At 32.4% G+C, this 23,378-nt stretch overlaps 1 protein-coding gene across 1 annotated transcript in view; it reads left to right on the top strand.

Moving 5' to 3' along the window:
- The first annotated feature begins 17,038 nt into the window (after window positions 1-17,038).
- Window positions 17,039-23,378, top strand: part of LOC131859831 (putative disease resistance protein At1g59780) — a 58,820-nt gene continuing 52,480 nt past the window's right edge. Inside the window, exons 1-3 of the mRNA XM_059213988.1 lie at window positions 17,039-17,560; window positions 17,725-17,958; window positions 18,068-19,786. Of these exons, the coding sequence (XP_059069971.1) occupies window positions 17,039-17,560; window positions 17,725-17,958; window positions 18,068-19,786 (2,475 nt within the window). The remainder of the gene's footprint in view (window positions 17,561-17,724; window positions 17,959-18,067; window positions 19,787-23,378) is intronic.

Below are 23,378 nucleotides of genomic sequence, written 5' to 3'. Positions count from 1 at the left end.
ATATTATTTTTAAATCTTTTGAGAATTTTCTTATATCGACCTTACATACTAACGAATACTAGAGTTTTGAGATTGGTTGTACATTGCAACTAAATATTAAGTGAAAAACCATAACATTTTACCTTCTTGATCACAGCAATAATCTCCAACCTAGGAACAATTTGTATCTCTTGTATGTTGAGATAGCTTCATAAAAATATTTGAAAATGAAATAAAAATAATAAAAGAAAATGTCAAGAAAAATAAAAATTAAAAGATACAAAGAACTCAATTACCAAGGTGATTTAAATAACCTCTACCTAGGCTAGAAATCTTGAATTACTAGTCGAGACCTACCTTGAGTTGGATTACATATATAATAATTAAGGCTATGAAAACATATCTATTGATGGAGTAATAACTCGTAATTAATTATTGTTTCTACTTTAGTACATGAGAATTATAATATACCTAGGACAATCATTCAAAGGTTAGTTGATTGGGACAATCTTTACATTTTTTTGGTGATGATATGTCCTAGAAAACTTCAAGAAATTAATGAATTCACATTCAGCCATTTGGCATTTAAAAACACTTTATCATGCATAGGGATGGTTATTTCTATTGTGATTCTTGCATTCATTTATTTTTATGGTTGTGTTAAAAAGATATTTTGGGTTCATTTATTGGCTCTTTTGTATGGAAATTGTTAGAAGCATTTTCTAATAGATTTACCATTTTTTGTGCGTCACAAATTGTACCCAATTTTCTCTAAGAAAATATAGACCACATTTTTTCTCTTTTAATTTTTGGTTCATTTTTATTTTATCTTCCTCTAATCTCATTTGCATAAATTTCAAATTTAAAGTCTTGATTAGATTCTAGTAAGTTGGTTGACTATTTGTATAACGATTTGACCTTTGTATTGTGAGGGTCCATCATCTTGGTGACTTGACATATGTTGGCAATTGACAATCATCCAGTGGATTCTAGTGCATGTATAATGGATTAGGGTTGTCATTGATTGTAAGTCTCCTCTGAAATTCTATTTGGTAGTTATGGTTTTTGGTAACCAGTAGAGGAAGTGGTCCAGTAATCTGTCACCGGTATTTCAGGATAAGAAAAGCACTTTTGGTTCAAAATCTTTGCGATGATTGCGGTGGTGAGATTCGTGCATGGGACAATAGTGCTGACATGTAGAAATCATTTAGACTTTATTTAGTTGGTCCACATATGTTTTGGAGATTCAGTCTAAGCTGACACCCGGTTACATGTTACATTGCATATTATGGTTGGCTGACTTGATGAATGTTTTATTTTTTGATTACGAATATATATGACCGATGTAGAAGATCATTTTGATGTATGGTATGAGTGAGTAGTGATCAAGAAACCTATCTGGTGTAGTTTCACTTATGCATTCTTGATCTGATAGCTGACTAAGAAGTAGAATAGAGAAGAGTTGTAGAGGTGTTACAGTCAGACTTTTGCACTTAACCAAAATTCACCCATGCATTTTTTGATGCTATTGTGGAGTTCAATCATTATAGTTCTCATTGTAAATTATCTATAAGTTAGTGAGACTTCCATTTGTAATCTGAGTAGTGAGCTCTAGGAAGTGAGCCTGAATGTATGTGCATTCCCCCTTTGTAATATTTATGTACTCCTAATAACAGTATATGAATAGTGTGGGTTCCAATCCCATCGTGGTTTTTCCCTTTACGAGTTTCCACGTAAAAATCTTGGTGTTAAGATTTTGTGGTTGATTATCTTGTATTTTTGCATTTTAGTTTCCTGAATTCGCTTCTGGTGGTCTATGAATAAGATTGAATATTTATTTACTAGTAGAACACTAATTTACCTCCCCTCTAAGTGTTCCCTGATTCCAATAATATATTCGATCTATATTGTATAATATACAAGGTATGGACTTTGTTTTATGATTGTTTATTAAAAATTGAATGTGAAAATTATTACATGATAAACATTATCAAAGACCTTTTACTTATATTAATGATAAAAAGAGGGCTATTCAGGATTGCTAATGGTAGATATTTTGATGTTTATATCTTTCCTAAGATTTTTATGATAAAAAATTAGTCAATAGCTCTTTTATTTTAGTTTACATCAATTAAACTAGACTTTATGCATGTTATTATAATCATAATTATATATTTTTTTAAATATTTTGAGAATGTTCTTATATTGACCTTACATACTAATGAATACTAGAGTTTTGAGATTGGTTGTACATTGCAACTAAATATTAAGTGAAAAACCATAACATTTTACCTTCTTGATCACAACAATAATCTCCAACCTAGGAACAATTTGCATCTCTTGTATGTTGAGATAGCTTAATAAAAATATTTGAAAATGAAATAAAAATAATAAAAGAAAATGTTAAGAAAAATAAAAATTAAAAGATACAAATAACTCAATTACCAAGGTGATTTAAATAACCTCTACCTAGGCTACAAATCTTGAATTACTAGTAGAGACCTACCTTGAGTTGGATTACATATATAACAATTAAGGCTATGAAAACCTATCTATTGATGGAGTAATAACTTGTAATTAATTATTGTTTCTACTTTAGTACATGAGAATTATAATATACCTAGGACAATCATTCAAAGGTTAGTTGATTGGAACAATCTTTACATTTTTTTGTGGTGATATGTCCTAGAAAACTTCAAGAAAGTAATGAATTCACATTCACACATTTGGCATTTGAAATAACTTTATCATGCATAGGGATGGTTATTTCTATTGTGATTCTTGCATTCATTTATTTCTATGGTTGTGTTAAAAAGATATTTTGGGTTCATTTATCATCTCTTTTGTATGGTAATTGTTAGAAGCACTTTCTGATAGATTTACCATTTTTTGTGCATCACAAATTGTACCCAATTTTCTTTAAGAAAATATAGACCATATTTTTTCTCTTTTAATTTTTGGTTCATTTTTTTTATCTTCCTCTGATCTCATTTGCATAAATTTCAAATTTCAAGTCTTGATTAGATTCTAGCAAGTCAGTTGATTATTTGTATAACGATTTGACCTTTGTATTGTGAGGGTCCATCATCTTGGTGACTTGATATATGTTTGCAATTGACAATCGTCCAGTGGATTCTAGTGCATGTATAATGGATTAGGGTTGTCATTGATTGTAACTCTCCTCTGAAATTCTCTTTGATAGTTATGGTTTTTGGTAACCGGTAGAGGAAGTGGTCTAGTAATCTGTCACCAATATTTTAGTATAAGCAGAGCACTTTTGGTTTAGAATCTTTGCGATGATTGCGGTGGTGAGATTCATGCATGGGATGATAGGGCTGACATGTATAAATCATTTAGACTTTATTTGGTCGGTTCACATATGTTTTGGAGATACAGTCTAAGCTGACACCCGACTACACCTTACATTACATATTATGGTCGGCCGACTCGATGAATGTTTTATTTTGTGATTACAAATATATATGAACAATGTAGAAGATCATTTTGATGTATGGTATGAGTGAGTAGTGATCAAGAAACTTATTTGGTGTAGTTTCACATGTGCATTCTTGATCTGATAGCTGACTAAGAAGTAGAATAGAGCAAAGTTGTAGAGGTGTTATAGTCAGACTTTTGCACTTAACTGAAACTCACCCATGCATTGTTTGATGCTATTGTGGAGTTCAATCATTGTAGTTCTCAATGTAAATTATATGTAAGTCAGTGAGACGTCCATTTGTAATTTGAGCAGTGATCTCTAGGAAGTGAGCCTAAATGTATGTGCATTCCCCCTTTGTAATATTTATGTACTCCTGATCATAGTATATGAATATTGTGGGTTCCAATCCCACTGTGGTTTTTCCCTTTCCGAGTTTCCACGTAAAAATCTTGGTGTTATGATTTTGTTGTTGATTATCTTGTATTTCTGCATTTTACTTTCCTGCATTCACTTCTGGTGGTCTAAGAATAAGATTGTAGATGTATTTACTGGTAGAACACTAATTTACCTACCCTCTAAGTGTTCCTTGATTCCAACAATATATTCAATCTATATTGTATAATATACAAGTATGGACTTTGTTTTATGATTGTTTCTTAAATCTATTTTATTTCTCCTTCCTTCAATGTTTGATGAGTGATGGTTTTCCCTTCTTCATTTTGAGGCCTTCTAACCTTTATCTATATAGGTTACATATTCGTTTAAAAATTATCTTATTATGTGTGTTCCATATAGGTCCTTATGCTTCAAATATGTTTAAATTCTTGGTTTCAAAGAATGTCACACCTCTCCATGTCTATATGGTTACATCCTATCCTTGCAAAGGGTGTGAATTCCTTCATATTTTAGATTCTAGGGCCATGTTCTTTTGATTAGGATAGATTTCCTATTTTAGGGGTTATAGGTTTCTTGTCTTAGTCACCATTCATTTATTGTATTCAATCTTCATTTTCTGTAAAATATATTAAAATAAAAATACGAGATACCAAAAGTAAGAGAAGACTTGTACAAGGGATCATGTGTTGAGTGTTGAGTGTTGATTTTACATCGACAAAAATATGCATGAGAGACTAACATTATGAATGAATGAATATTTCATTCCATAATGAGAAGTACGTGGTAAAATCATATATTTTTTTATGGTTATTCACCCCTTACAAATGCCACATGTCACAATATCTTTCTTTCTTCAAGCTTTAGTAAAAAAATAAATGAGTTAAATTAAAAATGGCAAAATAGAATTTGATTATGAAAACAATTCTTCCTCTAAATTAGAGAAATAATCTATAATTGTGTTACATTTTAATGGAACTTAAAAACATGAAAAGTATATGCATATTTTCCTATCCCTATTTACTAAAGTAAGGATTATTATCAAGGAAAATTTAATATTAAATAATAATTTTTAACAATAAAAATAATTAGAATGTCACAACATACTTGTATAAAACATTTTTTTTGTTTGTTTAGGTTGAGATTCTATAAAATGAGGTTATCCACATATTTAAGTGTCCTTATTTTTGGTACCATGTTTAGCTTGAGATTGTTTTGTTTCATAACATGTACGTAAACCAACTCTAATTTGAATAAAACTTTTTTTTTAAATATTCTAATTAGAATCATCACCAACTCAATTGACCATGTATGAACATAATGAAGTGATACCATGCATTAAAATCAAGTTTATTCTATTGAAGTCTTTTCTCCTTGCATGATAACTCCACACTAAATAATAAATCACAACATATAAAACATTCAATTTTGTTAAATTAAACTATTTTAGATAATTTAAAATTATACATTAACAATTTAATTTTTAATATATATTATTACAATTAAAATAATCAAATTAGGTGAAATAGTTTTAAATAAAAAATTGAATGTGACTTCAAAATCATCTTTTATTATTTGATTTGTTTGGGAGTGCTTAACTTACTAGTTTTTAATTCCTTCTAGATGCCATGACAAATTATGATATAATTTTTTTTTTAATATTATTTTGAACATCTTTTTATAAGAAAAGGCAATAGATTTTCTTCTTACAACTAAATTATAAAACATAAAATAAAAGGATGCCTATATGTATTCTTTTCTATGTCGATTACCCAACTGTTTAACAAGTAAAATTAAATTAAATCCAAACTATATCACACTCTATTTCAGAAGCTACCTTCCCACTTCTCCATCTAAGCTTATTAAACGAGTAAATGAATTATCATTACACCTGTTCTTTTGTTTATTAAAAATAAAATAAACAAATTAGGTGAAATTATTTAAACTAAAAAATTGAATGTGATTTAAAAACATTTTTTTTTAAATTGATTCCCTCTTGATTAATGATGAATTATAATATAATTTTTATTTATAATACTATATTAAATATTTTGTATAAAAAATTGTAGCAATAATTTCTCTCTTATAAATAAAATATTAAATATTAAATAAAATGGAAAGATACATGTCTGTCTTCTTCCCTGGTAGATGCCGATTCCCCAGCTGTCTAGTAAGTAAAATTAAATATTAAAATCAAATTATGTCACACTCAAATTCAGAAGCTACCTGCCGACTTATGTATCTAAACTTATTAAATGAGTAAATTAATTTTCATTCCAGCTGTTCTCTTGTCTGTACTCGTAATTTTTTTTCCTAAAATTACTTTTCAATGCCTTCCCTAAATTGAAAAAATGTGATATTATTTATTTATCTATACAATCCGAACAAGGAAATGGAATCCAAAGTTTTCTGGATTTGCAAGTAGAGAAGAGGAAGATGCCTTCTAGGCTATGAAGTTGATGTTATATATATCATATTCTTGTAACCATTATTCCTCGCACTCTGCAACCAATCTTATGAAGTTTGATTTGCTTTTCAGCTATCCTCTTTCCTCTCTGTTTTTCACATGCACTAGACTAACTATTTGATCAAATGGTATATTATTTGGTTGATTTTAAAATAAGGCAACGAGTCTTATTATATTGTTTTTTATAGATGAACATAACACCAAATTGTGAATGCTTATGCATAGTTAAGTTAAGGCCAAATTGTAGAAGGGGCAAGTCAACTAAAAAAATAGTTTTTATTTTATATTTAGGAAAATCAATATTGAGGCTATCAGGATGCTCTCATCATTATAAACATGTCCTGAAATAGATAGCAAGGTTGGGTTAGTTTTAAACATGATTAGATTGTGTAGAATTGGATTAGTTATCAAAATCAAACAAATATGTGAATTGGGCTAGCTTTGTGTGCACATAAGCATACGGATTAGTGATTAGCATGGGACTAGGTGTCATTTGTAGCTATACAAATGTAACAAATGTACACCCAAAAAGAGACACAAGAAAAAGCCTACATATGAAAATGATTTGGAATGCATTTTTCACTATTAAATTGTACTCCCTCCTTTCATGTTGGGAATTAGTGTTCACATAGGTGTAATAAATTAGAGTTTATGTGAGTACCAAAATTAGTATTATGAATAAGTGTCATAATAATAAGTTGTTGAGAAATTACTTAATATTATTATTAGTGTTCACATAGGTTTGTTGAGTCTCTTAAATATCTTATTATAATAGTGTACAAATGTGTTTATATTGAGTTGTTAAAACAACTCAGTCTATTTAGGAATATTGTTTCCTAAAAAGTAGGATTTGATAAATCTTATAAATATGTATTGTATTTGAATGAAAAGAAGAAGAAGAAGCACGTATTAAGTATATATATTTTTATTTTAGCTTCTTATTTCTACCCATAAAAGAAGATATAATTATTGATCAAGCATTGTTGGGGCTATGGAGAGAAGTTACAGTTAGTTAAAATAATTATTGTAGCCATGTTGCACTAGAGTTTGAGTGATGTATTGTTGATGGTGTAATCTGCGTGTTAATATTTCATTCATTGATACTAGAGTTGTCTCATCTTACTTCATCTTTCTAAGAAAATAAATATAAGTTTGAATAGAACAATAGAAGTTTATCAATGCTGATGAGAAGTTATCTTAAATCACTTTGTTCTTTTCATCATTTTCTAACTTACAATACAATGGAAGAAGTCTTAACATCTCTAAAAATATATCTTTTTTATATACAACTCTATTGTTTGTAGGATCCCAAAGCTTATACCATTTAACATCAATACCATAAATTATCAAGATACAATTAATAGCCTTGTTCTCCAACTTTGACCTCTTCTTTATTTCACATGAGCATATGCCTCCTAACCAAAAACTCTAAGATGTCTTAATGAAGGCTTTTTTCCCAAACACACCTCCATAAGTTCCTTAGCAAAAAGTGCTAATTTAGATAGGTGTCTTATCAATAAGAGCTAATATAGGACACTTTTTTACCAATGAACAATCCATAGAAACTACCTTTTCCCTAAACTTTTATTCCAATCCAGCACACTAAGCATACTCTTGCCTCTCTTCATCAATGTCCCATTGATTCTTTCAATAATTTCATTCTATTGAGGGGTGTATTGGTTTGTTCCTATAGTATCGTAGATTGTAACCCCTTACAATTTGACACTCCTTTTGGGCCCTTCCTTTAGTGTGTCCTCTATAAATGATGTTCAATTCTCAATTCAATATGCAAGATATATTCTAGTTATATTTTATTGATCTATGTATTGTCTACTTATATGATAAATCTGATTGTTTACTTTTGTATGGCAGGTGAGAGGAATATTTTATAATTTCTATGTCCTTTTTCTTAAATGCCATATGATATATATATATATATATATATATATATATATATATATATATATATATATATATATATATATATATATATATATATATATATATATGAGAGGGGAGGATCAAGCAGTGCCTTGACTGGTCATGTCTTATGGACATGACCGATCAAGACACTACTTGATCGCACCCTTTGGTATATAATATCAAACAGTGTTAAACATATTTGTCAGCCCGATATTAATCGATGATCACATAACATATGACATATTTGCCAACCCGATATTAATCAGTGATCACATAACATGTGACATATTTGCCAACCCGATACTAACCGAGACTTATGTAACATGTTTAACCGATATGCCAATCAGTATTAATTATGGCGTTTGGTATTGCAAGGTAACCAAAGTGAATCAGTGTCTATGTTAACAGACACCGATCACTTAACTAATGGTTATATTCATTAATCATTGATCGGTCCATATTATATTCGAAGTTATATTGGTCGGTATATGGTTATATTAATGCTTTGAATGTTTTCCTTAACACCCGATATCAATCAGTGTGTTTATTATATCTCCCCGATAATAATCAGTTCAAGCATAATCATTAAATACTAATTGATGTTCAGTTTACCGATAATCATCAAATTGGTTTTGTGATGGTTATCCTGATTTGCTAATCGGTGAATGCAACTAATATAATAGATTATCACATTGGAATTCTATGGTAATAAACAATTATGTATAAATAAAGAATGCTTATCAATTGAGGGCATGATGATATTCATTTGAATAATCAATAGGATAAATGATTGAATGAGAGACTTCATTTATCTCTCATTCAATCATTTATCTTACCGAAGCTTTCTATGCATTAACACTCCCTCTTAGCTAGGTAAGATAAAAGCAAACAATATATTCAAGCATCACAATTCAAATCATAGTTAGCATTCTCCACTCAATCTAACACTCTAGAAGATTATATCACCTAATCACATGATATAACCTAAACACATGATACAAATGTCCATCACGTAAATCTTGTGATGACAGGATATCACCTAAACATGTGATATCAGTATTGTCTAAACACACAATCCTTAAGGATAATCATAATTTCTCATCTTATCCAAGTTGTGGTATGTGAAAAAAAACACCTTATACAAATGTCATATCACCTAATCACATGATATGAAGTATCATCTAGACACATGATACAAATGTCCATCATGTCAATCTTGTGATGACAGGATATCACCTAAGCACATGATATCAGTATTGCCTAAACATGCAATACTTAAGGATAATCATATGAGAAAGAGTTAAATTCTCATCTTATCCAAGTTATGGTATGTGCACTAACACTTCATATGAACGTTTTACCACAACACAATCATGGCTTCATCCATGATCCACCAGAGATCCACCATGATAACTGGTTTGGACATTATAAGATAGTCACCTTATAATGTCTCCATACAAGTGTTCATTATCTTGAGAGATCGTCACCTCTTAGATATGAAACCAAGGGATAAAATCCAAAAATGTCCTGTCATGACAAAGAAGTTTACACATTAAACATGCAAATACAGATTACAAAGCAAATTACCTTTCTGAAGTGATCAACCTTCACTCTGAAAGAGGTTTGGTCAGAATATCTGCAGTTTGATCTCCAAGGGAAAACTCTCCTACTCGAGGGAGAAACACCCAGCATAAAAAATGTCTTCTTTATATATCAAATAGGTCTAGAAATAATGCAGGATATGGGTCCAATATATGTTGCTTCACTCCTTGAAGCAAATTTCACAAAAACAAATCTGGTTGGCCTTCTTCACAGGATCGATCTGCTCTAAATAATATATAAACTGCTCTTCACATAAATTGAATGGATCAGAGAATGAGTTTGCATCTTCTATATATATGAGGGAGGCACCCTTTCACAAGGGGTCGTTCCTCAATGACACCATCTATCTCTTCACAAGGGTGGCCACTACAACATCAACACTCCCTCTTAGCTAGGGAGGAATCCTTGTTAATAATATAGTTATGAAATGACATCCACCATGGCTACTCCTAGAGGGTGGAACATGATTCATCACGGTACCCAACATGATGACATTCATCATGGCTATTCCCAAAGGGTGGAACATGGACCTTCTCCTCAAACTTCTCCCTCACAGAGAAGAGTGTATTAATAAGGGCTTGCTTCTCAAACTTCTCTCTCACAGAGAAGAATGCATTAAGAATATCTTCATGATGGTGTGGCTTCCTCTGAGCCTGATATCAACCTTCTGAACTCCTTGTCTAAGGTTGCTTCTGATGAAATGTTAGACTCCCTCTAAATCTAATATCAACCATTTGACCTCCTCTTCGAAGAACCACATCGCAAGGACAAACCTTATGGGTTCTTCTTCTTCGATAAATACTTACCGCTATGAACTCAGTCCTATGAGTGCAAGCATCGATTTCTTTCTCCCTTGAATGAAATCTCTTATGCTTCTTGGTCTGTCCTTTCTTTATCTTGAAAGATCACCTGCAAAACATGACTTATAGAACTCTGGTATGTACTTAGCAAATCCACCACTAGTAGCATAAACAAGAGCCCCTATGGTCAACATTGCTTCCTCATGGACTGTTGTACTTCTACAGGCAAATACTTGACTATAGATGGAAATGTGAAATCTCAGAATCTCCACTAAAGTCCCCTCCATATTCTTCCTAAATTCTTCATCACAAATAGTACATCAAATCTCTATAGCCTAAAGAGCAACAAGCTCTTCATCACTTTTAACTTCTTTTGTTGTGATTCCAAAGAAGTCCTACATGTAAGGGGCAAGTTTCTCATAGTACATTGAAGAAATTGAAACAAGATATTCAAATGCATCTTGTCGTGTGTGGACACCTATTGACAATGTTTGATTCACAAATAACATGCATAATGTAATTGCATGAATTAATAACAAGATAGGAAATTCATGACCCTTAATCAAACTTGGATTACTTATCTCTTTGTTTATTAGTCTTCCTCGCAATCCAACAATTGTTCATTCTTTATTCTTTGCACTTGAAGATTTAGATCTCATTTTATGGTTGCTCTTTGATACACATACTTTTAGTTGTTGTGTTCATCTGACATAACCAAGATCTATGAGATGTTGAGCCCATATTCCATGTATAGGACACTCAGCAGTATCAAGGTGGCATCGATCTTCCTCAATAATCTTCCCAACCATGCATTCAAATGAAGACCCTTGTCTGCAAATTTGTATATGCTATGGAAAGAGAGTATTGAATTGGTTTTGTCTATAGTAAGACCGTCCCTTCTCATGTCACTCTCTGACTAGCAAATATATGAGTATTGTTTCCAATGTTGTGGCGCTAGCGCCAAACAACATTAAAGATAAACCTCAATGCCCAATTCAACAGTTGGAACTATTAATCACAAAAACTTGCTAAGTGATTCGATACACAAACAATCCATCAGATCTATGTCAGATCGAAATCTTGCCACCTCCCTTGAACTTTCATTGTTGATCAATTTTTTTTTTTATTACTACAACAATTTGTTCTAGTTTCATAAAGACATTTGTGACTGCATCTTGTCTACATGTAATTGCATTGTCTAGTGGTGTCTGTTTCCAGTCATCTTGAACATCTACTTTAGCTCCTTTCTCAAAAGAAAATGAAACGTATTTACATGACGTTGTCGAGAAAACAAGATGAAGAGAAGTCTCTCCACATTGCATTGCTTTGCAGTGTCTTCTTGGAACATGGAAGATCATCTCTCCCACATTTTGATGCTACATACTCTATCATCTTTGTAGCGCAACTGTATCTGTAACTGTGTTCATGGGGTGTGTGTACTATGTCATCACCTCTACAAAAACAGCGTGCGATAATATCCATCAACTTATGTATCATTACTCTATGAATGTGATAGACCTCTTCATGCAGCATGTTCGAACGCATCCTCGTACAGAAAGGCACTTAACAAGATAATATTGTCTCATGGTACGAATGCCCAACAATTGCTCATACAATCGTTGTTGTTTGATGATAATAAGGCACTGCGAACAAGTGCTCATCCAGAGTGCACTGGTTACTCCTATGATTTTATGGATAGTTAGAGACACATATCTATCATCAAACTTTGACTTGCAAACTTCCTTATTGCTTTGTTCGATTTACAAAGAATCGCTCCCTGGTGATTCCACAAAGAACTTGGCTCTTAATGTGCAAACTGCAGTTGATTCCCTGAGAGTAGAGTCGATCTTCTTTAATATCCAGATTGCATTAGAATAGGCAATCAGGATATCCAAATCACCATGCTCAAAGAAGTTTCAACCTAGACGAGGAGTTGTGTGATTGCTTCAACAAATCTGATAGGATCTTCAAATCTGATGGTGCCACCCATTAGAAGAATTTGATGTTGAATATATGCTTGTTTGAATTTTCCACAAAATTGAACAGCCTTAGGTTTGATTTAACTTGGCTCTGATACCATGTAAATGATGTTCAATTCTCAAATTCAATATGCAAGATATATTCTAGTTATATTTTATTGATCTATGTATTGTCTACTTATATGATAAATCTGATTGTCTACTTTTGTATGGCAGGTGAGAGGAACATTTTATAATTTCTATGTCCTTTTTCTTAAATTCCATATGATATATATATATATGAGAGGGGAGGATCAAGCAGTGCCTTGACTGGTCATGTCTTATGGAAATGACCGATCAAGACACTACATGATCGCACCCTTTGGTAAATAATATCAACCAGTGTTAAACATATTTGTCAGCTCGATATTAATCGGTGATCACATAACATATGACATATTTGCCAACTCGATATTAATTGGTGATCACATAACATGTGACATATTTGCCAACCCGATACTAATCAAGACGTACGTAACATGTTTAACTGATATGCCAATCGGTATTAATTATGGCATTTGGTATTGCAAGGTAACTGAACTAAATTGGTGTCTATGTTAACGGGCACCAATCACTTAACTAATAGTTATATTAATTGATTATTGATCGGTGCATATTATATTCGAAGTTATACTAATTGGTATATGGTTATATTAATGCTTTGAATATTTTCCTTAACACTCGATATCAATCGGTGTGAGCTTATTACATCTCCCCGATAATAATCAGTTGTTCATTTTACCGATAATCATCAAATCGGTTTTACGATGGTTATCCTAATTTGCTAATCGGTGAATGCAACTAATATAATAGATTATCACATTGGAATTCTATGATAACAAACAATTATGTATAAATAAAGAATTCTTATCAATTGAGGGCATGATGATAATCATTTGAATAATCGATAGGATAAATGATTGAATGAGAGACTTCATTTATCTCTCATTCAATCATTTATCTTACCGAAGCTATCTATGCATTAACATCCTCTACTATGTCATTCCAAGCTTATTTGGGTTCTATCCTATTTGAAAGTTCAAGGAACCTTATTCCACACTTAAATTTCACCAATCCATATTTACATTCCAAATCCAATATTAGGGCCCTATTATTTTGCTTCTTAAAAAATTAGGGACTTGTTTTGTTGGGTCACTATCAACTAGCTCTAGTGAATGACTTTTTTGGTCAAAATTTTGGGAGAGTGACATGTTGACCTTAGCATTGCCGAATCTAGTTTCAAAATTTAGATATGACCATTGGAAATCAACTAAAATGCAAATATGCCTTGATAACTTTATACAAGGCATCATCTCTAATTCATTTGATCATCTTTGCATAAGATCATTTAAATCCAAGAGAAAATATTATTCTATCAAGAGCAAATATTCTTCTATTAATAGCAGATTTGAGTACAAGGAGCATCAAGCTATAGCAATTTTCCTTCAACTATATTTTTGTGATGGATTTTGTTATTATTTATCATGTTGTTGTGATGTAGAGCCCTCCTTGTTACTTGTCAAACACCTCCAAATGTATGACACTGACCCCCTAGCACATGGATGGGATCCTACCAAGGCAAGGCTCTACAACTTTAATAAAATCTTCTCACCATCTCCAAGACCCTTACTGACTCAATCAGGGGTATCTTGCTGCAACACACTCCATGGTACCCCGAAGGGTTACAAATCATTTCTACACTATTTTTGGGTCATAAAAAACTCCCCAAGTTCAAACAAAGCACTGGTGGCAAGAGTACATACTCATTCCTTAATAAACTCACTCAATTAGGCCTAGTTGCTTGTAGCCCTATTTAGTGGGTAAAGGGACCTTAAGCTCAGATTTTCCCAAACACCTTTGTAAAAACATTATGGATTCAAATACCCTTTTGGAAGTTATACAAGTCCCCAAAAGGAAGGGTCAAGGTCTAGAAAATAAAGGTCTTTGCCGGTAGGAATTTGACTGTCCTAGAAGGGCTAATTAGGTCACTTTTGTGAAGCAACTATACTCAGATGAGTGAACCGGTGGGTTAAAATACCATGGGCATGTTGGGAACCATAAATCAACAGGGATTCCAGGGTTACACGCCTGGAAGCATTGCCATTTGCACACAAGGTGATTTTGTTTGTTCAAGGTCTAGGTAGCCACATAGAGATGTCTACCTAGGGTTTCTTCAAACACTTCTCTCCTAAAAAACACTCTTGGAACTTTAAAATAAATTGACCATACTTTCCTTTCACCAAATCCCATGAGCCTTGGATTGGTAAAGTGCAAGATATGGCCATGAATGAGATAAAACCCAAGGTAAACCCTGGTTTTCTGGGTACCTACAACAAAACTTGAATATCAGGAGCAACACACACAATCAAGTCTCCAAATAAAAACCAAAATAGATTCAACTCTCCTTTCAAATCAATTCACATCATTGGGAATGGATCCCAATCTGTACAGGGTCGTACCATGGGCCAAAACTCTAGGGTTGTAACCACTACTAATGTCAACTACAAATATTAGTGTTCTAAAATTAGTACAAATGAGTGACAAAATATGTAAAATGTCAATTTCATTGTGTGTGCTAATTACAAATAAATAATTGTTAGATATCTTTTAGATTTATAATTATATAAATTACTATCGGACTTATCCATTACACCTCATTTAGGTGCAAGCGCTAGTATAAAAACTTTTATGGGTATCCACCCCTTACAAATGCCACAACATCTCACAATATCTTTCTTTTTCAAGTTATAGTCGGAAAAAAAGGAATTAAAAAACAACAACAAAATATAATTGATTATGAAAATGATTCTTCCTCTAAATTAGAGAATTAATATATAATTTTGTTACATTTTAGTGGAACTTAAAAACATGGAAAGCATATAAGGATTATTATCAAGGAAATTAAAATATTAAATAATAATTTTTAATAGTAAAAATAATTAGAACATCACAAGGTACTTGAATAGAACTTTTCTTTGTTTTGTTTTAAAATATTTAAATTTATATTTCTACATGATTTGATATTTTGGGTAAAATTGATTTAAATGTTTCTATTTAGATTTTAAAATTCTTAAGGGAGAAGTAAAAGATTTTCATTATTGTATTGCAAATCAATTGAGTTTTGCAATAATGAATGATTTTGTTGTGTTGGATTTTTTTATTTTAAGGAGTTTTCTTAGGTGAAAATACTTAATTTTGTCTCTATTTTTCATTATTCTAGTTTTTGTTCCAAAATTGTATATATGTACTATTATAATATATATTTATTAGACATCTTTTTATATGCATGTATTTCATTAACTACATAGCTTTGTTTCATTACATGTATGCGAACTAACTCTCTAATTTGAAGAAGATATATTTTTCTAAAATATTCTAATTTAAGACCACCACCAATTCAATTGACCAATGAACATAATGAAGTGACACCATACATTAAATCAAGTTTATATTCAAGTCTTTTCTCCTTGCATAATAACTCGACACTAAATAGTAAGTTACAAGATATAAAACCTTTATTTTTTTGTCAAATTAAACTATTTTAAATAATTTAAAATTATACAGTAAAAAATTAATTCTTAAACATATATTATTACAAATAAAATAATCAAATTAGGTGAAATGGTTTTAAATAAAATAAATAAATGTGACTTAAATAGCATATTTATTATATGATTTGTTTTTGAGTGCTTTAACTTATTAATTTTTATTGTAGTGACAAATTATAATATTTGTTTTTGAGTGCTTTAACTTATTAATTTTTATTGTAGTGACAAATTATAATATATATTTTTATTTTAAATATCTTTTATGAAAAAGAGACAACAATAGATTTTCTTTCTTACAAATAAAATATAAATAAAATAATAAAATGCCTTTGTGTCTTCTTCCCTAGATGCTGATTCCCAATTGTCTAACAATTAAATTAAATCAAATCAAATTATCGCACATTACCTGCCCACTTCTTCATCTAAGCTTATTAAATGAAATATCATTACACATATTCTCAAGCTACCTGCCGACTTCCCTATCTAAACTTATTAATTGAGTAAATGGATTTTCATTACAGCTCTTCTCTTGTTTGAGCTCGTCAAAGAAATAATCTAAAATTTATTTTCAACACCTTCCGTAAATTAAAAAATTGTGATATTATTTATCTATAGGATCCGAACATGGAAAAGGAATCCAAAGTTTTCTGGATTTGCAAGTAGAGAAGAGGAAGATGCCTTCTAGGCTATGAAATTGATGTTATATATATCATATTCTTGTAACCATTATTCCTCACACTCTGCAGCCAATCTTTTCAAGTTTGATTTTGCATTCCACCTATTCTGTTTCCTCTCTGTCTTATCTGCATTCTGCTAATCTGTTTCCTTAATCTCAAAATAAAAAATAAAAAATAAAAAAAACCTTGAAGATGGAGTCCATACTTGCAGAGGCTCTTGTTAAAAAAGTTTGTGAGATGGCCGTTCAACAAGTGGCTAATGAGGTAAGCATAGTCTGGAACTTCACTCAAGACTTTGAGTGGTTGATGAGCAAAATAAGGCAAATAAATTATTTTCTAAATGAAGCTGGTGAAATGAGCAGTACACAAAAGGACTCTGTGAAAGAATGGCTTCAGAGTGTCCGAGACATTGCCTGGGAGGCAGAGGACATACTTAAAATATGTGCTGTAGATTCTATGTATGCTACTATTCCTCAGTTTTGTAGTTTGAGCTGTAATCAATTGATTACTCGCTATCAAATGGGCAGAAGAATTCGAAAGGTCAAAGCCCGGTTCAGCTCCGTTACTGCAGATATCCAATTGATTACTGCACCTCATACTGCGGTCTCTCACAGAGAAGAAGCAGAATCATCCCAGCGACGACAGCTTAAGAGACTAAGTCTCCTGCCCAGCGATTCCAAACCAGTGGGGATTCAGTACAAGATTGATAGCATGGTGAATTTGATAGAAAACCCCCAATTTCAAATCATTGCAGTGGTTGAATGGGGGGGATGGGCAAGACCTATCTTCTTCAGCATGTCTACGATGCCCAAAAGGGAAGGTATGAGAAATCTGTATGGCTTTCAGTTTCTCAGTTTTATTCTCTCTCCAAGTTGCAGCGTGATATAGCTTTTCAATTAGATGAGGACTTATGCAAGAGCATTAATATGAGTGGAATAAGTGAAGTGGTAGCAGCAGAGTCGATATATGGCTTTATCCTAGGCAAAAGTTGTCTTATTGTTTTAGATGATGTGTGGAGAGCTAGTAGAGAAGGAGATTTTCTAACTAGACTTGGTATCCCAACTGGAGCCAACAGTCAATGCAAGATTTTGGTTAGCACAAGAAGCAGAGAGGTCTGCGTAAATCTTAATGCTAAGATTAATGAGATGGAAAGCTTGACAGATGAAGAGAGCTGGAAGCTGTTTTGTGCTTATGCATTTCCTGGGTCTGAGGGAAATATAGCTCTATGTATTTCCTGGGTCTGAGGGAAATATAGCTCCAGAGTACCTGAAGGAGGTAGCTGTGAACATCGTGAAGGAATGTGGGAATTTGCCACTTGCCATCAAGACCACAGCAGCATCTCTGGCAAACACTACACGGCCAAGGGAATGGCAGTCCAAGTTTGATAAGCTGAAAAAGGTAAGCAATCCTAACGACCCTGTCATGGGTATTCTCAGGTTGAGTTACGACTCCCTGCCTGCGCATCTCAAGGCTTGTTTTGCTTATCTTGCTTTCTTTCCTGAGGATGAGCAAATAGAGTGCGAGTATCTCATTTATCTGTGGATGGGAGAAGGGTTAATTCTAGCAGGAGAGAATCCGTGGGATTGTTTAGATCAGCTTGCTAATCTCTGTCTGGTTGAAGTATGGGAAGATGAATGGTTAACAAAATATTGTAAAATTCATGATTTATTGCTCGATTTGGCCATATTCATATCCAGAGAAAATAAATGTGCATTCGGTGTTGAGGATGCCTTCTCCGAATTGCGCTCTGTGAATAATACAGGTGGTGGTCGCTGGTGTCGCTTATTTTTGGCGAAGAAAGATATTGATGAGCGTGCCATTTCAGAGAGGTGTCTTGTTTCTCCCACACTTGTCCGCACACTGTCGCTCTCCCGCAATACCAAAATTGGAGGAAACATTCCGGCAATGTTTTTCAGCGGTATGAGAGTTCTGCGCGTTCTCGATTTGAGCAACACAAACATCTCCGCATTGCCTGCTTGCGTTGGAAAGATGAAACTTCTTAGAGTGTTGAATTTGAGTCGGACAAAGATTGAGATGTTGCCAGAGTGTGTGAGACATCTCAAGAGTCTTTCTTATCTTAATGTCTCTACCGGAGCGCCTATTCAGATACCGAAATGGATAAGTGAACTTAGGTGTCTTCAGCATTTGGAAGGGCGGTTTGAGCGAATGCCAAAGGAAATATCAAAGCTGGAGTCTTTGCGAACACTGCGAATATCTGGGGGTTATTGGTTGTCCCTGTCCGTGGAAGAAGAAGAGGGTATGTTAAGGATAGAGGATGCTGGGAAGATGAGTGAGATTGAGGAAATAGAATTTTTAGTTTCTGATGAAGCGCAGTTGAAGAGGATGGAAGAAGGGATGCTTGCACCCTTGGAGAAGCTGCGTCGGCTGAAAGTCAAGAATGCAATCGATGGAATGCAAGGTGAATCAGAATCGGATCTTCCGCAATTTCCGGAGAGAATGAGTGCAATGAGAGATCTGGAACATCTCTCACTATATAGTTTTGCAGTGCCGAGTTGGATATGCTGTTTGGCAAATCTCACATATCTCTATTTATTTTATTGTGATTGCAGTAATTACCCGGAATTACAAGCATTGCCCAATCTAGTGAGTTTGACGTTGTGGGTGAACAAGAGGTGCAGAGAATTGCCAAAGGCGTTTGGAAAGTCGGGAGGGTTTCCACACCTCCGCTTCCTTGGAATATATTATTTCGATGAATTAGAGGAGTTTCCAGAAATGGAGGATGGAGGGATGGCATGGCTTGAGAAGTTGGGGATATATGATTGTAAGAAGTTGAACAAAGTGGGAGATGGATTGGAGCGGTTAAAAAGACTCAAGGAGATCAATTTAAGGAGAAGTGGGATAGATGAATTAAGGGAGACATTGAAGGAAGGCGGGATATATTGGAAAAGAATCAAAGCCATCAATCCTCATATAACTATTGTGGGTATATAATTTTTTGACATTTTTATAAGCATTATTAGTTTTAACATTTGCTTTGAGAAATGTTATTCCATTGTATGTTTTCGAGAGATTTTATTTTTATTATTTTTAATAAAAAATATTAAATATATCAAACATAATTATATTTTGGGAAGAAAAAATAATTTTTAAAATTAATTACATAAATATAAATAAATAAATTGTTTAACTTTTTTTAAGCAAATATCAAATTTGAAATTATTTTATTTATTCAAAAGATTTCATTTTATTTTAAAATTATTTAAAAAATTAGTCTATTTTATTTATATAATAATTGTTTTATTCTACTTATTTAAGAATTATTTTAAACATGTTCTATTTTAGTTTATTTTTATTTGAAAAGTTAATTCTATTTATTTAATAGATATTTTATGATTTTAATTTTTTTTTAAATTGTGAATGTCGTGAAATTTTATTCACTTGAAAATTATTTTATTCATTTTAAATTTGTTAAAAATTATTTTATTTTATTTAGATTGTTTACTTTATGAATTTAATTGTTTTTATTTACTAAAAAGTTATTTTATTTTATTTTATAATTATTTAACAACTATTTTGATTTTATCTATTTTACAATTATTTATTGTGCTTTAGACTTATTTTAGATTAATTAAAATTAAATAATATTTTAACATAGTCACAAAATCGATTGATGTCATTATAGACCACTTTTCAATGTAATTAAAAGAGTTGTTAGACTAGAATGGATCAAATTAAATAAATATGATGGCAATATGAGTAGTTATAGATGAAGAGAGATTGATTTGCTTAAGAGAATGCATGTTAATTCAAAAAGATAATAAAATTTGTGCATCTTACTATTTAGAAATGCTCTAGATGATTTTGTGAAAGGATAATGATCAAGATATTCTTTATTACCTTATATCAAAGATATTTTGTCACTTTGGATTCTATTTGCAATGGAAAGCTCACACTATCTCAATAGACTTGACCTCTACAAATGTTTAATTCCTATTCTGAATAGTTTTTGAAACCTTAATGATTGGACTGTATATATCCTTTCGCACACTCTACTACATAGCACTTTAGACCATCAAGTTAGTACTGATCATAAATACCTTGACAAGAAGCATGCTTCAAACATGCAAATGTATGCTACAATGTTTGGTAGGTGTTTCACATGCACTAGACTAACTATTTGATCAAATGGTATATTATTTGGTTGATTTCAAAATAAGGCAACAATACTTATTTTATTGTACAATAATAGATACTTATTCAAGTGATTGTCTATTTGACCTTCATAGACATGAATCCAAATTTTTGGTTTTTATAGATGAACATAACACCAAATTGTGAATGCTTATGCATAGTTAGGTTAAAGACAAATTGTAGAAGGTGTAATATCTGTAAGGAAGTTAAGTAGCGGAACAACTTCCTACACTAACCTTGAGAGGAGGGTAATGCAAAAACTTTTACAGGTCTTTAGAACAGTTACAGAAAATAAAAATAGATATAATAACATTCAAACCATAACACAGTGACTTACGTGGGGAAAACCCTTTCAGGAGAAAAACCCCACACTCCAAAAGCCACCCAATATATTATTCAGCAATCAAACTAGATTACAATATACTTGCAGGGCAAGCTCTTCACAGGAGTACCACTAATCAGAGATTCAAAGGTAACTCGATAGCCATAAGACTCTTACACACAACCTCTATCTCACGCACCTCATATATAGGAGATACAATACAAGAAACCATCAAACGGTATTACAAAACCATGGGCTAAAACCACCCAATAAAGGTGTAGCCGAACATATCTCCCCTCTAGATTCCCTATGACATGTCACTCCCTTTTTACAAGCTCATTTATGTGTTCGATGTATTTTAAATTTCCTATTTTAGGAGTACAAACTTCCAGAGGCCATAACTTGAGAACCATGCGTCTGATTGACAAACCGTTTGAAGCGTTGGAAAACTCATGAAGTGCCTATTACCTCATTAATCTCTACGCCATTTATGCCCACTTTTTAGGGCTTTTTGGGGCCTCTAAATTCCTCAAAATCAAATTTAAACCTTTCATTGGACCCCTCCAAAATGAAAAATTTAATATCTTCAAAACTAGTTGTGATCTCGCGATGTAACTTTACCGGAATACCCATCTAGCCAACTAGAAGCTTTGGGGAGAATTTCACACCATTTTATGTTCAAATAAAAAATTACTATAAATAGTAACCTTATGTAAATGCAAGGTTGAGACACCATCTAAACTTGTATGTGCTCACATCCTTAGTTAAAGAATCTGCAACATTCATCAAAGTTTCTACCTTAACCAGCTTCACCCTGCCATCTTTTACCATATCTCTAACAAAATGATACTGAACATTAATGTGCTTGGTCTGGGTATGAAATATCGAGTTCTTAGCTAGGCAGATTGCACTCAGAATGTCACAATAAACTGTCACAACTCCTTGTTTTATTCTAATGTCTTAACATAGTCTCTTAAGCTAAATGAATTCTTTACAAGCATGAGTAGCTACCATATACTCCCTTTTAGTAGTGGACAAAGCAACCACAACTTGTTGCTTACTCATCCAGCTAATTGCACCACCAAGCATTGGTGGATCTTTTGCTATCAATATCACCTGCCCAGTCTGAATCCACATAACCATGAATATCAAGGGAAATCGCGTCTCCAACTGAATTACCATGATAACACAAAGAATACTCTGAGGTACTTTTCAAATATCTAAAGACTCTTTTGACTGCATCCCAATGAACTCTACCAGGATTAGACATATATCTGGATAGAACTCCTACTACTTGGGCAATGTCAGATCATACATCAAACTTCCAACTACAGTTTGATAAGGCACTTTGCTCATGTCTTTCATCTCTGATGGGGATGCAAGACAATCTGCAATAGATAATTTCATTCTAACTGTAAAAGGAACACACAATCTTCTAAATCTTGCATGTTGAACCTCTATAACATTGAATTCACATAAGTTTACTAATATCCATCCCAAGAATATTTTTTACTGCACCAAGATCTTTCATTTCAAATTTATCAATGAGCTAAGACTTTAGTTCCAAAATCATACCTTTCCCTTTACCAATGAATAACATATCATCAACATACAATGCAATATAAAGGAAATGATCACCATCAGATTTATAATAAACATAGTGATCTGATTTAGAATGCTCAAATCCCAAAATCAACACATATGTATCAAATTTTTGGTACCACATCCTAGGACTCTGTTTGAGGCCATACAATGATTTCTTTAATTTACAGACCAAAATAGTTTGACCTTTCACCACATAGTGCTCCGGCTATGTCATATAAATATCCTCCTCCAAATCACCATGAAGGAAAGTAGTCTTCACATTCATTTTCTCAACCTCTAAATCATAAGAAACAACAATAGAAAGCAAAAATCTAATGGATGTCATTTGGGCAATAGGGGAAAAAATCTCACTATAATCAACACCCTCAACCTGAGAGTAGCCTTTTGCAACCAACCTTGCTTTATACTTCTCAATGCTTCCATCTGAACCAATCTTTTTCTTGAACACCCATT

The sequence above is a fragment of the Cryptomeria japonica genome, chromosome 11 (genome assembly GCF_030272615.1).
Source record: "Cryptomeria japonica chromosome 11, Sugi_1.0, whole genome shotgun sequence".
Classification (NCBI taxonomy): Eukaryota; Viridiplantae; Streptophyta; class Pinopsida; order Cupressales; family Cupressaceae; genus Cryptomeria; species Cryptomeria japonica.
This window is presented reverse-complemented; position numbering and strand designations above follow the sequence as displayed.